We start from the raw sequence: 18385 nt of genomic DNA on the forward strand, positions 1-18385 counted from the left end.
ACATAGATTAAGATAAAAGGGAACTTTCATATTTCAGACACACACAAACACGTTAAGCGGGAAAAAAAAATAGATTTTCTTTTTAGAGCTCCATTAAAGAGAGACGACAAAATACTTGGGCTAAATATTTGCTAATTCTTGAAGGAAAAAAAAAAAGATATGGAAAGATGTCAGTTGTCTCTTTTTTGGTTTGGTGCCCCAAATACGTGTCAGCAGCTGTCACTGGGATCTTTCTCTGGAGCAATTCGTTCAGGCGGCGTCGAGGATTTATCCGGCAGGTTTTTCCAGCATCTCAGGAGAAATGTGGCAACGGGGATTTCAGGCAGGCCTTTCAGGAGGAATGCATCATCAATTTCTCTATTTCTTACACTTGTTTCCAAGAGCTTCTCAGAGATGGAACAGGCTGAGCTTGGGTGATTGCATTCCTGGCTGGTTTTTAAAACTCCAACTGACTGTCCAAAGCAAAACAAAAAACAATCTCAAGAGTCAAGCCTCCTGAACCCTATGAATTTTGACCTGTCACTTCTCTGTAAACATCTTCCCCAAGTCAAAAAAAGTCACCTGCTGGGTATTTATCCCAAGACAAAAGGATTTACAGTAAGGGGTTGTTTACAAGCCAAGTGTAAAAAACCATACGAGGCCCACCTTTTTTAAAAAATAAGTTCAGTATCTATGGAATCCTTTTTTCAGCTTTAAAACGCAAGTCTTCAAAATTTAACAAAAGTAATTTCGTAACTATTATATATATAAATTATATAGATATTAAAATAAATAAATATACACGGTCATGCTCACAGAGGGAACAGTGATGAAATAAGAAATGAACAGGAGGAATTATGCAATAAAATTAAACAGTTGAACTAAGCTACAGGAAAATGGACACTTTGCTACCAAGCAACATGGAGGGAGAGGTGAAGTAATCCCCTCCTGTACTGCCAATCATGTTTATCTGTTGATGACTGGACCATTAACAACATCTGGAATCGCACAGAGGCGGTGCATTGACAGATAAAACAGTCCATTTAACGCTAATGGCTCCTATCATCAAAAATTGGGCAAGCAAAGGCTACAAAAGCTGACTCTGAAGCCAAGGCCAAGAGAACAGATCTTAAATAACACCTATTTTTCAGAATGGACCACATTCAGATGCCATTATGTAACAATGGCATTGTATGACTACCCCAGGGAAGAGTGTCAAGTCACCTGACTGAAACCAAAACCTCACAGGTAAAAACCTAAAAGAAGTAACTTCTGAGAGGGGGAGAGAGACAAAAAGCCATTCCAGCCAGAGAAGCTACCAGATTGATGCAGCTAAACAAGGAACCCTTCCAGTACCATCTGTAGACTACTGAGGCAGAGATATTGCAAAGCCACCTTGAAACCTTCCATCTGAGAAATTGAACCAGGACTTCCACCACCAACTTCGGATTGAGTTTTAACCAAAAAGGAGTCTGCGACACTTCATCAATTCCAAGAGAAAGAACATTCAGGTCTGCAAAGCTGTTATAAAACCCTCCCTGAAAACCAAGAAAGTTTCAAAGTAAACTCTCTTTACAACAAAATCGGACTCTAATTGCATTCTACCCTCGACTCTATCTTTTTTTGTGTGTGTTTGCGCGAGTGGGTGAGGTTGCAAACATTTTCAGATTTTTAAAAATAAATAGTTAACTTTCATTTTTTAAACCTATGAGAAAACCTGTCCTTTGTCTGTTCATTTGATCCTTAAAAACACGCAGGGACTAAATTTTTTTTTTTAAAAAAGGCCATCTGCAGTCAGTTGCGAGGTGAAAAGTGAAAGTCACCCATACCATTTCCTGCCTGTAACAATACACATACATACATATAGACTCAGCTACAATTTTAATAAAAGCTACTCTCCCTTCGGTTCCTTGTCCTTCATTGTATCACTGTTCATCTGTCCTCTTCTTTTACTCTCATCATGCACTCAGAGGAACTCCTCTCGTGACAGAATCAATTCAACTGTTTCAAATAGCTGATGGCTATATTGCAAAAATAGCAGGCTGAATTACATTCACGGGTGTCCATGATGTACAGTAAAAGCTTTGTTATCTGGCACTTTAACAACTGGCAAGTTCGATTATCCAGAATTTCCAAAATCTCCCAAAGCTCTCCAGGCTGAGTTTTCCCAAGTACAATGGATTGTTCGCGGCATTAGTTTGTGATGCTCATTGGAAAGGGCTGACTCTCATGCGTACAACAGGTATATATTGGTGCAACCCGAAGGATTAAGGGAAAATTAAAAGTCGGCTTTCCCAATGCCAGATCCTGGGTACCCTTCGGTCCTCCGGCAATAACTTCGGGACAGAAGGTCCAATCTCCATGCGGACGACAGGTGATAGGACTCGGTGAGGCATGGCGGACAGTACCAGTGCTCTGCGGCTGCATCTCTGCCCAGCTGAGTGACAACAGGAACGGCGGAAACCACTTTCCGTCTCTGGAATCTGCAAGGCCGACCTTTTCCGTACATCTGTTGGTGGTAGCAGAGCAAAAGGTGTATCCAATGGTACCAGAACTGGCGCGGTCCGGCATCGGGAAGTCGGTTGGGCAACTTCTCAACCTAATTGGGTTGTACCATCAAAAACCATGAGAATTAAGGTTGCCACCTGTGGGTGGAAATGCTATCTTGCCAAGGTGACTGGCTTCCCATTCACGATAATGGGATTTTTGGTCCCTGCAGTCAGACGCGTTTTGCTCCAGAGTGCCGAGCACAACTCTTGATTAACCAGAATTTTTGATTATCCGGCCCCTCTCAGGTCCAGCACATGCCTGATAGCATGGTTTTTACTATATGTACACCAATTTCTTGATCATCTTTTCTCAACTATGTTTTAAAAGAAATTCTTTCCCTAAAAACATTTATACTTTGACACAATAAAACCTCTTAAATGATGGTATTCGCTGATGCCATTTAGCTCAAGTGCTGCAACTCCACCAGTGCCAGCTCCATCTCCCCCCAGAACAACTTAAACCAATTCAGCAGTTGGTTGAGGAACCAGTATTTTCTTGGGTCCATGCTAAGGTCTGCAGTTTCAAGAGGGCTTTTGTAGTTCTGCATTGCAATGTTGCAATGTAGGAAATACAGCAGCCATGGAGAAGAGAAGGCTGAGAGGTGATTTGATGAAGGTATTCAAAATCATGAGGGGTCTGGACAGAGTAGACAGAAAGGAACTGTTCCCACTTGTGAAAGGATTGAGAAGGAGAGGGCACACATTTGAAATATTTGGTAAGAGAAGCAAAAGCAACATGAGGAAAAGCTTTTAAGGTCTGGAATGCACCGCCTGAGAGCGTGGTGGAGGCAGGTTCAATTGAAGCATTCAAAAGGGAAATTAGACGGTTATATGAAAAGAAAGAATGTGCAGGGTTATGGGGAGAAGGCAGGGGAATGTAACTGAGTAAATTGCTCTTTCAGAGAGCCGATGTGGACACAATGGGCCAAATGGCCTCTTTCTGCACTGTAACAGTTCTGGGATATTCTCACAAACAACACTGTGATGACTAGACAATCTGTTTTTGTGATGTTGATTGAGGGATAAACATTGGCCAGGACACCGGGCAGAACGCCCTGCGCTTCTTCGAAATGGTGCCATGGATCCTTTAATGTCCACCTGAGAGCGCAGATGGGGCCTCGGTTTAACATCTCACCTGAAAGATGGCACCTCCAACGGTGCAGCACTCCCTCAATACTGTACTGGAGTGTCAGCCTTGGTTTTTGTGCTCAAGTGGGACTTAAACCCACAACCTTCTGACTCAGAGCAGAATGTGCTACCAACTGAGCCATGGCTAACACAAATCTGCCAATAGGCACTCAGATGTGACTGAAAGACCAACAGACCTCCTGCAGATCAGCAAAAGGAATCAATCACTCACTCCAAGTTTAGAAATATCACAATGTGTAACATCAAGGACCAAATCCACTGCCACGCCACCTTTGCAACATTTTCACCTCCAGGCACCATGATCCTACAGGTAGCCAACCCCAAGCATAACCACTGAATCAAGAGAAGTGCAACTTTTTGGCAATCGAAGGAGAATCTCTGAGGAACCATCCTGTTATTCCAGTCATCACTTATGAGTAATTGAGTGGTTCTTTTGCCTTTTGTTCCTACTTTTCATTTGATCAGTTTTCAACCCCATATCCTCTATGATGCATGTAAACACCAAGAACTAACTCCACAGAAATAACCTTTCCCGACAATAAAATCATTAACAAATGTAGTACTACTGTGAGATTTTCATGGATAGAAAGCGATGGTTTAACATAACAAAATTCCTCTTGCTCCTGGTGACTACCCACTCTCACTCATTATTAAACTAAAGATTTTTGTCATATACTCTCGATTTAAATTTACACTACAATGACAATTTGAGAGAGACAAGTTTGAATGCTGACTGAAGAAAACAGCCCACCTTCAACAACCAATACACATGACTTGTTGGTAGAACCACTAACTGGAGAGTCCCACCCTATTAAGTTCACTTTAGGCTACAGATTCACCACACCCAATTGATCCACAAAAAAGGTACTGAAATTAGGAACCTGAGTGGGACAATTTCAGGGCGGGAAACAGGAGGCAAAAAAATTAGCGAGCGACTCTGAAAAAGACAGATGAAGCAAAGATTGAAAAGTGTGCAACACGGGAATTTAACAGTGTTAAAAGGTATTTATTTAAGTGCAAGAAGTATAGTAAATAAAGCCGATAAGTTGAGAGCACAGATAGACACATGGCAACAGGATATGGTTGCTACAACAGAAACTTGGTTTAAAAAGGGACAAGAATGGTAGCTCAACATCCCTGGATATAGAGTTTTCAGGCATGAGAGAGAGGGAGACAAAAAAGGAGGGGCTGTAGCATTATTAAGAAATCAATAACAGCTTTGAGGAGGGATGATCTGCTAAATGAATCATCAAACGAGGCCATTTGGGTGGAGCTCAGAAATAAAAAAGGGACAGCCACATTACTGGGATACTATAGATCCCCAAATATTGAGAGGGAGATAGAAGAACAAATATGTAGGCAGATTTCGGAGGGCAAAAACTTAGGGCAATAATAGTTGGGGATTTCAACTACACCAATATCAACTAGGATACCAACAGTGTGAAGGGCACAGAGTTCAAGAGAACTTTTTAAGCCAGCACGTAACAAGCCCAATGAGAGGGGGCGCAGTTCTAGATTTAATCTTCAGTAACGAAGCTGGGCAAGTGGATGAAGTAACAGTGGGTGACCATTTTGGAGATAGTGACTATAATACAGTTAATTTTAGCATAATCATGGAAAAGGACAAAGATAAAACAGCAGCAAAGGTTCTAAATTGGGGGAAGGCAAATTTTATGAAACTGAGAGGTGACCTGGCGAAAGTGGACTAGATACAGCTAATTGAAGGAAAATATCAGTGGGAAACCAGTGGGAGGCATTCAAGAGCAAGATACTACGGGCACAGTGTAGGCATATCCCCACAAAGATTAAGGGTGATACTGCCAAATCTAGAGCCCCCGGTTATCTAAAAGCTGACAGGGTAAGTTAAAGCAAAAAAAGAAAGCTGATCACAAATATTTTCATACTTTATAAAGCCTAGAGGAGAATAGAAAGTGCAGGGGTGAAGTAAAAAAGGAAATTAGAAAAGCAGAGAGGACATGAAAAATTATTGGCAGGTAAAAATCAAGGAAAATCCAAGGATGTTTTCTCAGTACATTAAGAGCAAGAGGATAACTAAGGAAAGGGTAGGGCCTATTAGAGATCTATCAGGGAACTTATGCATGGATGCAGATGATGTGGGCAGAGTTCCTAATGAGTTTTTTGTCTCTGTCTTCACAAAGGAGAGGGTTGATGCAGACATTGTAGTTAAAGAGGAGGAGCGTGAAATATTGGATAAGATAAGCATAATGAGAGGAAGTGTTTGAGGGTCTAACATCCCTGAAAATGGATAAATCACTAGGACTGGATGGACTGCATCCCAGGTTGTTGAGGGAAGCTAGGGAGGAAATAGCGGATGTGCTGAGAATCATTTTCAAGTCCTCACTAGATACAGGCGAGGTACCAGATGATTGGAGGTCTGCGAACGTTGTAACATTGTTTAAAAAGGGTGCGAGGGACAAGCCAAATAATTATAGGCCAGTCAGTCTGACCTCGGTGGTGGGTAAATTGATAGTTTATCCTATTCCTCAAAATAGATCGTCACTTAGAAAGGCACAGATTAATCAGGGATAGTCAGCATGAATTTGAGAGGGGAAGGTCATGTCTTACTAACCTGATCGAATTTTTTGAGGAATTAACAAGGAGGATTGATGAGGGTAGTGCAGTGGATGTGGTTTACATGGATTTTGGTAAGTCATCTGACAAGGTCCCGCATGGCAGACGGTCAGTAAATTGAAAGCCCATGGCATACAGGGGAAGGACGCAGTTTGGATCCAGAATTGGCTCAGGGACAGGAAACAAAGGGTAGTAGTCGATGGATGTTTTTGCGAATGGAAAACAGGGCTCACTGTTGGGTCCCTTGCTGCTTGTGGTATATATTAATGATTTGGACTTAAATGTGGGAGGCATGATTGGGAAATTTGCTGATGACACAAAAATTGGCCATGCAGTTGATAGCGAAGAGGATAGCTGTAGACTCCAGAAAGATATCAATGGTTTGGTTGAGTGGGCGGGAAAGTGGCAAATGGAATTCAATCCAGAGAAGTGTGAGGTAATGCATTTGGGGAGGGCAAATAAAGCGAGGGAATAAACAGGAGGATATTGAGAAGGGTAGAAGAAGTGAGAGACTTTGGAGTGCATGTCCACAGGTTCCCGAAGGTGGTAGGACAGGTGGAGGGAGTGGTGAAGAAGGCATATGGATTGCTTTCCTTTATTGGCCGAGGTATAGAGTACAAAAGCAGGGATGTGATGCAGGAACTGTATAAAACACTGGTTAGGCCATAGCTAGAGTACTGTGTGCAGTTCTGGTCACCACATTACAGAAAGGACATAATTGCTCTGGAGAGAGTGCAGAGGAGATTTACAAGAATGTTGCCAGGGCTTGAAGGTTGCAGCTATAAAAGAAAGATTGGATAGGCAGTGGTTGTTTTCTCTAGAACTAAGGAGGCTAAGGGGTGACTTGATTGAGGTGTACAAAATTATGAGGGGCCTAAATAGAGTGGACAGGAAGGACCTGTTTCTCTTGGCGGGGAGGTGAGTTACCAGTGGACACAGATTTAAGATGATTGGTAGAAAGATTAGAGGGGACATGAGGGGAAACCTTTTCACCCAGAGGGTGGTGGGTGTCTGGAATTCGCTGCCAGGAATGGCGGTGGAGGCAGAGACCCTTCGTTCTTTTAGAATGTACCTGGACATGCACCTGAAGTGCTATAACCTGCAAGGCTATGGACCAGGTGCTGGAAGGTGGGACTAGTTTGGGTGGGTAGTTTACTAGGCTGGTATGGATACCATGGGCTGAAATGGCCTCCTTCTGTGCTGTACTTTTCCTATGGTTCTGTTAGAAGGTACTACTGCCTCGTTCAATACTTGCAGATGAGCATTAAAAGTGGCAAATAACTAATGTAATGAAGGGGAGAAAAGGGAAGGAGAAAGAAATAAAATGTGAATGAAAAGCACAAAATTGCAAAACAAAACAAGTTACTGGGTGAAAAAAAATCAAGCCATGGTTTCAGACCAACTCATAAGCCTGGAGAACCTCCTCCGGCCATCTGGTTTAACTATATTTCTGCTGTATGCAATCCCGAAGTGGGCCCACATCAGAGACGCCATCTGTGACCCAGCAACGACTACCTTTGGCAAACGCGAGAAGCAGAATGCAGACTGGTTTCAATCTCACTTTGAAGAGCTGGAACCTGTCATTGCCGCAAAGCGCACTGCACTATTGAACTACAAGAAAGCCCCCAGTGAGTTAACATCTCTAGCACTTAAAAGTAGCTGGAAGCGCTGCACAAAGAACAGCCAGGTGCTGTGCAAATGACTACTGGCAACACCTATGCAGTCGTATTCAGCTGGCCTCCAACACCAGAAACATCAGAGGAATGTATGATGGCATCGAGAGCGCTTTTGGGCTATTCATCAAGAAAATCCCCCCCTCAAGTCAAAATCAGGGGACACGATCACTGACCAATGCAAGGAAATGGACCGATGGGTGCAGCACTACCTGGAACAGTACTCCAAGGAAAATGTTATCACCGATTCCGCCCACAATGCAGCCCAGTCTCTGCCAGTCATGGACGGGCTGGCCAAACAGCCAACAAAATTGGAACAGTGATGCCATTGATTCTCGAGCCAGTGGAAAAGCCCCTGGAAAGGACGGCATACCCCCGAAATAATCAAGAGTGCCAAGCCTGCTATACTCTCAGCACTCCATGAACTGCTTTGCCTGCGCTGGGATGAGGGAGCTGTACAGAACTCTGGTGCGGCCGCACCAGAAGCTGGCTGAGCGTGTCTACCCTGAGGCACAGTGCGGCTGTTCTCCCTTCGCCAGCTGCAGGAGAAATGCCACGACCAACAGATGCCCCTCTACGTTGCTTTCATAGATCTCACCAAAGCCTCTAACCTAGTCAGCAGACGTGGTCTCTTCAGACTACTAGCAAAGATCGGATGTCCACCAAAGCTACTAAGTATCATCACTTCACTCCATAAGGATATGAAAGGCACAATTCTGCATAGCGGTGCCTCATCAGACCCCTTTCCTATCCTAAGTGGTGTGAAACAGGGCTGTGCTCTTGCACCTACACTGTTTGGGATCATCTTCTCACTGCTGCTCTTGCATGCGTTCAAGTGTTCAGAAGGAGGAGTTTTCCTCCACACAAGATCAGATGGCAGGCTGTTCAACCTTGCCCGTCTTAGAGCAAAGGCCAAAGTACGGAAGGTCCTCATCAGGGAACTCCTCTTTGCTGACTATGCTGCATGAACATCCCACACAGAAGAGTGTCTGCAGAGACTCATCGACAGGATTGTGGCTGCCTGCAACAAATTTGGCCCAACCATCAGCCTCAAGAAAATGAACATCATGGGACAGGACGTCAGAAATGCTCCATCTATCAATAATCGGCGACCACGCTCTGGAAGTGGTTCAAGAGATCACCCACCTAGGCTCAACTATCACCAGTAACCTGTCTCTTTTAAAAAAGGTTGTTCTTGTTAAGGTTGCCGACCCCTGCATTCGGAAATCTATTAGTATCCTGAAAGAAAATAGCAATTATGTTCCAATACTGTCCCAGAGAAATTGCTGTTTTGGCCACAGCTGCCATTAATAAAACAAAAATGCAGAACATGCACACTGACAATAAGAACACTTACTTGTTAATAAAAGGTTCAACCAGTTTAGATTTGGCAGGAACAAAAACTTTAGGAGGGCTGAGGAATGAACCTAATTAAAAAGGAAAAGAATATCTGTCTTAAAATACAACCACCAAATTGTAACACTGTATTGTTCCACTTTAAACATCTTAAAAGTACAAGTTACCAAGACTAGAATTGCCAAAGTAAATAAATGGACTACTCTGACTCAGAGACAGTTTTCATGACTAATAAATATTAATTTCCTCCATGTAGTGACTGCTCTGGTGAAACCAAAATAAAATTGAAAAATTGACAATGACAAATCCCTGTCATGAGGAAAGACTCCTGTAACATGGAATACCTCTTTCCTAAGTTCACTTCCTATTTATGTTTTCTGAAAAAAAAGAGCTCAACTAACACAACTTATCAAAATGTTCCATTCCTCTTCTCATGTCATAATGTAACACTTAACCTTTTTAAATATACATTCTCTACCAGTGCCATTATTTTTTACAACATCATAAATTTACCGTATTGACAGGTTTTACGCCATTTTTGAACCATAGGGTACAGTCAGAATTAAACAGGAATATCATAATTTAAAATAAAAATGTCTTTTGGATGAAGTCAATCACAATTATACTATATTAGTATTTCAAATGAAATTTATATGCATTATCACAATTAGTCAAGCAGATTAATTGCTTACTGTGTAGAATGCTCAAAATGGTCAGTTAGCCATACAAACTAGATTGCAGGCAAATGGAATTAGAGTCAGTCAGTCATAGAATCATCAAGGCACAGAAGGAGGCCATTCGCCCTTCGAGAATATGCCAGCTTTCTGTAGAGCAATCCAATCATTCCCATTTCCCCTGTTCTATCCCCATAGTGCTGCAAATTTATTTCTCACATGCCCATACAATTTCATTGTGAAATCATTCATCATCTCCCCTTCCACCACCCTTGTAGGCAGCCAGTTTTAGGTCATTACCACTTGCTGTGTAAAAAGGTTCTTTCTCACGTCCCCCTGCATCATTTGCCCAAAACTTTAAATCCGTGTCCCCTTAGTCCTTGCATCATCAGCTAATGGGAACAGCTTTTCTTTCTCCATCTCATCTACACCGGTCAAGATCATTTACACCTCTAACAAATCTCCCCTCAATCTCCTTTGCTCCAAGGAGAACAACTCCAGCTTCTCCAACCTAATTTTGTAACTAAAATCCCATATCCCTGGAACCATTCTGGTAAATCAACTCTGCACTCTCAAGGACCCTCGCATCCTTCCCAAAAAGTGTGGTGACCAGAACTCGATGCAATACTCCAGTTTTGGCCCAAGCAGAGCTTTATAAAGGTTCAGCATAACATCCCTGCTTTTGTTTTTTTTTATTCTTTCATGGGTTGTAGGCATCACAGGCAAGGCCAGCACCTGTTGCCCATCCCTAATTTCCCTTGACAACAGAGTGGCTTGCTAGGCCATTTCAGAGGGCAGTTAAGAGTCAATGACATTGTTGTGGGTCTGGACTCACATGTAGACCAGACCACGCAAGGCCAGCAGAACTCCTTCTCTAAAGGACACCAGTGAACCAGATGGGTTTTTACAACAAGTGATGATAGTTTCATGGCAGCAATACTAAGACTGGCTTTCAATTCCAGATTTATTAATTAATTGAATTTAAATTCCGCCAGCTCCTGTGGTAGGCTTTGAACCAGAGTCGTCAGGGTATTAGCCTAGGCCTCTGGATTAGTAGTCCAGTGACATTACCACTACTCCACTGTACTTAATACCTCTATTTACGAAGCACAAGATCCCATGGGCTGAATTGTACGCCCCCTGCAAAGAAAAAGGGGAAGCTAGTTGGGGGAGGGGGGGGGGGGGGGGGGGAAAAGAGGGGTGATGGAGCCTTTCCTGACCCGCCCCCATCATCAGTTTATGCAGGGCAGCAGCAGCAAAAAACAGCTTGCCCACCCTAGGCCAAACAAGGTCCTTAAGTGGCCAGTTAACGGCCTTCGCCCACCTCCACAGGGATTCTACCCGTGGCTAGTCAGGTGGCCGAGGCCCAAGAGAAGCCGCCTGACAAAAGCAGGCAGCTCTCTGATGGCCCTGTTTGGAGGGTGGGGGGTCCTCATGATTGGGTACCCTGTGCCTGATGGAGGATCCCCCCCCGCTGCCCCAACCACCCCAACACCCAACACCCCCCCTGTCCCCTCAAATCGACCACCCTTGCCTCACCAGGGCCCACCGATTACCCCCGGCAAGGCAACTAAAGCTCACCTTTGTTCCGGGCTCCGAGACATCATCATCCTCAAGCTGGGCTGTAGTCCCAGCAGTGGCCATCATTCCCTGTGGTGCTGCTGGGACAGTTAGCTGCCTGCTCGCTGATTGGCCGGCAGCTCTATGCGGCGGGACATCCTACCTCAAGCGGGTGGAAGTCCGCCTCACACCAATTAAAGCCCGGCGACCCGCAAAATATAGGTCGGATCCCCAGGCAGGGTGGAAGCAGGTTCACCACCGACTTTTCAGTCGGTGGCCAGCTCCCGTTTGTCTAGGGTTAAATCTCAGCCTATATGTTTTGCTAACTACTCTCTCAAAATGTCCTGTCTGCTTTAAAGATCTATGCACAAGAACCCCTAGGTCCCTCTGTCCACATACGCTCTTTAGAACAGTGCCATTAAGTCTGTATTGCCTCTCCCTATCCCTTCTGCCAAAATGCATCACCTCACACTTCGCTATTAACATCCATCTGCCACTCATCTGCCCATTCTGCTAGCCTTTCTATGTCCTGTTGCAGTGTTTAGTATTCTCACTGTCTGCCATACCTCCAAGTTTGTATCATGGGCAAATTTTGAAATTTTACTCAGCATTCCAATATCCAAATCATTTATATATAATAATAAATCTCAAAAAAGCAGCGGTCCTAGCACTGAACCTTGGACAACACCACTGTACAACTTTTAAACACTCAGAACAATGGGATTCCACACCATGATTTGTAAAGGAGAGGTTTCACATATCTGATCGATTTGAGACGTTTCAATTAAATATTTCATTCAGTTCAATGAGATTTAATTATGTATATATGTACAGTTAAAAAAATAGCTCATGCCATAAACGGCCAACCTTCTTGATGAAATTTATAAATCATCTATGCCTTATAGACACCAGCAAGTCACGGTACTTCTATGCACACAAAAATTAGGAAATTCTCTGCCATGTAGACTAGATATACATTATTAAAAAACTTCCAGGCAGGGCAATCTCCTCTTTCTGTTCATTCCCTTCCCCTTGAAATGCAGGAGCAGTTGATTTTTGAAAGTACCCCCACTTATTGGGCTAAGGTTTTTTTTTAAATCCATCATCAGGAGACAATTCCAGGATCCAGTCATTCTGAAACTCAAATCTGCAATAATCTTGGTGTTCAATAACCAGTCTTATTTCATCTAAAATGCAATATCTTCCAACATCCATACCTAGATGATTGGCCATTGAGATGAAACACAAGCCTGTTATATATGCATCATAACCCGCTTCATGTAGTTGTTCTGAGGCTGTGTTATAGCTCGGAAATCCCTCAGCACTTTCTGCAAAGAAAGGTAAAGCTTCAGATCTCAATATGATCTGGTAGATAATTATCACAAGGCAAAACACATTCTAAAAGACTCTGCAAATTAAATGTCAACTTATCTTGCCCTATTCAGACAATGATGAACATGGATTTCTCACAGTTTTGGTTTTAAATCATAAGCTATTACTCTGACAAAATGGTCTACACGAATTGAATTGGTTGTCACAGTTTTCGAACACAAATTTAGCAAGAAAAACAAATCTGTTAGATCTTCAAGACAAATTGCATTTAATGTCCTGATGTCGAGAATTGGTACACATAGTGTGAAAGCTGTACTGTAAGTTACCTGGATACAGATATAAATGATAACAGTCTAGTCAAGCCAACATAAATGTTTGAATAGTGAAGATAAACCTGTATAACAGATCCTGCTCACACTGCAGTCAGTATAAATCAGGATGAGGAAATTGAGAATTTCAACATTAACATACAACAGAAGTGTTACTTTCAACATAGTTAAAAAGGGGCCTCAAGGACATGATATGCTGAGAAAGGCTTGAAGTGCACCTGGCCCCCATAACTCTTCAACTCATGTCTGTACAGCAATGCAAACTGTTGAAAGTGGAATGTTTACTCTAAGAGAAGGGAGTGAGATACTCCCAAATGATGCAAGCACAAGTGATGTGTATGGGTCCCAGTCATTCTTGAGATGATTTTGTATTCATCTTATCCTTAAACTGCAGCTTCAATATAAAATGCAAATTTCAATTTTAATTTGATCCGTAGAAGATGCAGGATAATCAATATTTCCTAAGTCCACTATTGGAATTTACTTCCATTTGTCTCTAAAAACTTTGGTCATCGTCTTGGAAATCCTGCTGGCTGGGATTAAAGTTAGAAACATGGGAGATATAGTCCAATCACTATTTGATGAGGGTTTACAACTTCTCATGTGAATAGTTTAAAATTTAAGCTTCCTGGCTAATGACCAAAACATTTCAATACCAGTATGCTTTCCAACTGATGTGCAGCCTTACACCTAATTACCAGTAATAAGGACACAGCATACTTTATCTTCCCAAGTTACTTCCAGAGCCAATATATTTATAATGCCAAACATGTTGACTGCTCCATAAGAAAAATAACAATGAAATTTGCTGAGGTTTGTCTGCAAACTCAGAAAAAGAAAGTGCTCCTCATGCCTATCCTTACTGGTATTAAGTGTTTTGCTTCATGAAGTTTCAAATATTTAGCAAACTGATTTCATAAAAAGATGAGTTGACTGCACGAAGACATCCAAACATGAAAAAAAAACAACGGGATTAAAGTACAAGATAACTTATATTTATATAGCATTTTTAATGTAACAGAACATCCCAAGGCGCATCACAGGAGAATTATAAAACAAGATATGATACTGAGCCACATAAGGAGATATTAGGTCAGATGACCAAAAGCTTGGTGAATGAGGTAGGCTTTAAGAAGCATCTTAAAGGAGGAAAGTGAGGTAGAGCGGTGTAGAGAGTGTCCCGAGCTTAGAGCCTAGACAACTGAAGGTGTGGCCACCAATGATGGAGTGATTAAAATCAGGAATGCTCAAGAGGCCAGAATTAGATCAGCGCAGATATCGCAGAGGGTTGTAGGGCTGGAAGAGATAACAGATAGGGAGGAGCAAGGTCATGGAGGGATTTGAAAACAAGGATGAGAATTTTAAAATCAAGACATTGCTTAACCTGGAACCAATGTAGGTCAGCAAGCACAGGGGTGGTCGGGAAACAGGACTTGGTGCAATTTGAGATGCAGGCAGCAGAGTTTTGGATGACCTCAAGTTTACAGAGGGTAGAATGTGGGACACCACCCAGGACAGCGTTGGAATAGTCAAGTCGAGAGGTAACAAAGGTATGAATGAGGGTTAACAGCAGATGAGCTGAGACAGGAGCAAAGTTGGTCGATATTACCAAGGTGAAAAGAGGCAGCCTTCGTGATGAGAGGTCAGAGGCTTCTCTCTGGGTCAAAGATGACACCAAGGTTGTGAACAGACTGGCTTAACCTCAGACGTGTTTTTTATTCATTTCATGGGATGTGGACATCGGTGGCTAAGCCATCATTTCTTGCTCATCCCTAATTGGCCTTGAGAAGGTGGTGGTGAGCAGTCTTCTTGTACTGCTGCAGTCCACGTGGTGTAGTTACATACACAGTGCTGTTAGGGACGGAGTTTTAGGATTTTGATCCACTGACAGTGAAGGAACGGCAATATATTTCCAAGTCAGGATGGTGTGCGGCTTGCAGATGTGGACAGGCTTTGGGGAGTCAGGAGGTGGGTTACTTGCCTCAGAATTCCCACCCTCTCTCCTACTCATGTAGCTACAGTACTTAAGTGGCTGCTCCAGTTCAGTTTTCTGGTCAATGATAATCCCCAGGATGTTGATAGTGGGGGATTCAGCAATGGTAATGCTGTTGAATGCCAAGAGGAAGAGATGCTTAGATTTTCTCTTGTTGGAGATCCTCATTGCCTGGCATTTGTGTGGTGCAAATGTTACTTTTCACTTGTCAGCCAAACCTTAATGTTGCCCATGTCTTGCTGCATATGGACTGCTTCAGTATTTCAGGAGTTGTGAATAGTACTGAATATTGTACAATCATCAGTGAACATCCCCACTTCTGAACCTATGATGGAAGGAAGGTCATTGATGAAGTAGCTGAAGATGGCTGGACCTAGGACACTACCCTGAGGAACTCCCTCAGTGATGTCCTGAGGCTTAGATAATTGGACGCCAACTACCACAACCATCTTCCTTTGTGCTAGGTATAACTCATCAATGGAGAGTTTTCCCCCTGATTCCCGTAGACTTTAATTTGGCTTGGGCACCTTGATACCAAACTCAGTCAAATGCTGCCTTGACATCAAGGGCAATCACTCACCTCACCCATTGCCAGGGAGAGGGATGGAGTTAGTAGCTCGGGAACAGGTAGCCATAAAAAGTGACAGTGGAAGGGCCATGCTCCATTTCCCTCCCTCCCAAGATTTGATAGAGTTCATATTTATATATATTTTTACACTACAGAGACAGCAAATATCAAAGAGCTCTTAACAAAAAAAAGACCAAATTCCAATCTATTAAGATTCAATGTTAAAAGAACACGTGCCAATTCATGACTAAACAAGCAACTTTATGAAGACCACACACTGTGTTCCTCTTACCAACTTTGGGAGGTCTGAAAGGTGCATCTTTTAATCGCTTTTCCAGCTCTGCAAGAGGTGTGTTCATTATGAGTTCCTACAAGGGGAAAAAGCATCTCAAATTTCAAAGTGAAACGAATATTTTCACTTAGAAAAAATTATATCCAATGCTTCAATATTATAAAGTGCTTTGCATGTATAGTACAATTCACCACACAGCAAGTTCCTAATCTCTTAATGTGGCACTCTATACAAGGAGGGAAAAATGGAGAACTTGCAAGACTTGGATCAACCCACATTGCTTAAACACCACCTGGTGGCCAACTCAATCAGCAATATTGGTAAACGCAAGGAAGCAAAATCCTTGCACAAACCTGACCAAGGAATGGTGGATGAGAGACCTAGAAAGAGGGATGAAAATAGCTTTCAAAAAAATAAAAGTGGGGATTGGGGATACCACCCCCCCCCCCCACCATTTTGTTCAACATGTTCACCCAGTGAGTGGCTAAGCCTTGCAGTGTCGTAAGGTACTAGATTCAATCCTAGGTTCAGAGTTAACCGATCTCTAAATCGAATAGGGATTCACCCTCACTATACAAAAGCCAAGCTCTGTGCGCATGATCAAGTTTAGCTGTAATGCCCTTCATTCTCAAAATTGTTCCAAACCTCATTATTAACACTTAAGAATAATTGTTCTTTTGTACTTTGCCGAGACAGCTATCAGAACACATGGAACCTAGTTAGTTGAAGCTAACTAGTTCATAGAGAGAAGGTCCTTCCTAACTGAGCACACCACCTCCAAAAACATTGAGGAAATGGCATCCTAAGTAAGTGTAAAAAGCCCACTAACATGGCGTAGTTAGACTTCCACAAAGTCATTGACAAGCGTTCCAGATGAAATGCTGCTACTTAAGCTTAAAGCAATGCGTATTTACTATGAAAGCTGGTAACATAATATATTGGCTGAAGGGTACACTGAGTGGAATGTTCCGTGGATCGATGTCGAAACCTTTGTTTCTATTTACGTTAAATTTACATCAACAAAATTGTATTCAGAAGCTCAATGCAATCTGGTCAAATTCTTAAATTACACCAAATTGCTCCTCCTCCAGATGGGATAGTTATACTGCTTACTTCATTTTGTGTCAGATAAGTTTGTGAGAAATAAAAGAGGCGTCATTATTCCTGATGTCAAAACTCCATCTAGTGACTAAACTGAGAAACAAAGCAGTAAATAAAAATTTGAGTTCGCTTCAAGCACTCAGAACAAAAACGGTGCACAGCAGTATTTAGTTGTACCATACTGTGTGTGTGCGCGAAAGTGTTTTCTTTCTTTTGGGCCTCCTTATCTCGAGAGACAATGGATACGCGCCTGGAGGTGGTCAGTGGTTTGTGAAGCAGCGCCTGGAGTGGCTATAAAGGCCAATTTTGGAGTGACAGGCTCTTCCACAGGTGCTGCAGAGAAATTTGTTTGTTGGGGCTGTTGCACAGTTGGCTCTCCCCTTGCACCTCTGTCTTTTTTCCTGCCAACTACTAAGTCTCTTCGACTCGCCACAATTTAGCCCTGTCTTTATGGCGCGAAAGTGTGAACTTCAAATAAGCACAGAATACTGAACTATCACTTTAATACATTGTTTTCAGAAAGAAACCCTCTGGTAGAATTGTGAAATGTTCATTAGAACGCAATTGTTTTTGATCTAAAATTGTTGTTGATTAAGGAAACAATTCATAGTTTTACTTGACCTTGCAAACTAGTTTCATGCCAAAGATCAAAATAAGCTTCCCCCTGCCCACCCCCCCCCCCACCCCAGACTAAACACTGCCTGCTTTTATTCTTTGATGTAATTTTTTTTTTTAATACCAAGTGCAATTTAAAAAAAAAATTTGCAGCATAACTTAATTTCGTCAGTCTCTGCCAATAGTCACTACCAGAGAAATCAGTTAGAGCGAGATGTGGTGGGGAGTTTTACTGCATTGACATACTTGTGTCTAACTTTCTTCTACGTGATCCTGGAAATGTGGTCTAACTGCATGTCTGACCTGGCACATTTCCAAGATGGTGCCGACACAAGAGTAATTTAATAACATAAACCACGTGGCTTTACATTAGTGCTAGGATGACTAATGCCAGCAAATATGGTCTCAGCAGGACAGCACCTTCATACTTTAAAGAATGGTAAGTATGCTCAATAAAACACAACCAATTTACCTTAAAAGGATGTGTGCTTGCCATGAGTTTTGTATCTAGAAGCCTTCATGTAAAAACAAAGGGCATATAATTACATCAGAATGTGAGGAATCAAGGTAGGAATCTCCTCACAGTCAACAGTTACAATGATTATTTTATTCTCAAAACTATC

The 18385-nt window shown here is 42.4% G+C and overlaps 1 protein-coding gene across 2 annotated transcripts in view; it reads right to left on the reverse strand.

Annotated features, from left to right (window-relative positions):
• parn (poly(A)-specific ribonuclease (deadenylation nuclease)) overlaps positions 1-18385 on the reverse strand; it is a 157099-nt gene that overhangs the window by 80368 nt on the left and 58346 nt on the right. For both annotated transcript variants that reach the window (XM_068056478.1, XM_068056479.1), the window contains 4 exons: positions 18235-18277; positions 16047-16122; positions 12750-12860; positions 9300-9369 (listed from right to left, as the gene is read on the reverse strand). In XM_068056478.1, the coding sequence (XP_067912579.1) occupies positions 9300-9369; positions 12750-12860; positions 16047-16122; positions 18235-18277 (300 nt within the window). The remainder of the gene's footprint in view (positions 1-9299; positions 9370-12749; positions 12861-16046; positions 16123-18234; positions 18278-18385) is intronic.

Source organism: Heterodontus francisci, chromosome 24, assembly GCF_036365525.1.
Source record: "Heterodontus francisci isolate sHetFra1 chromosome 24, sHetFra1.hap1, whole genome shotgun sequence".
NCBI lineage: Eukaryota > Metazoa > Chordata > Chondrichthyes > Heterodontiformes > Heterodontidae > Heterodontus > Heterodontus francisci.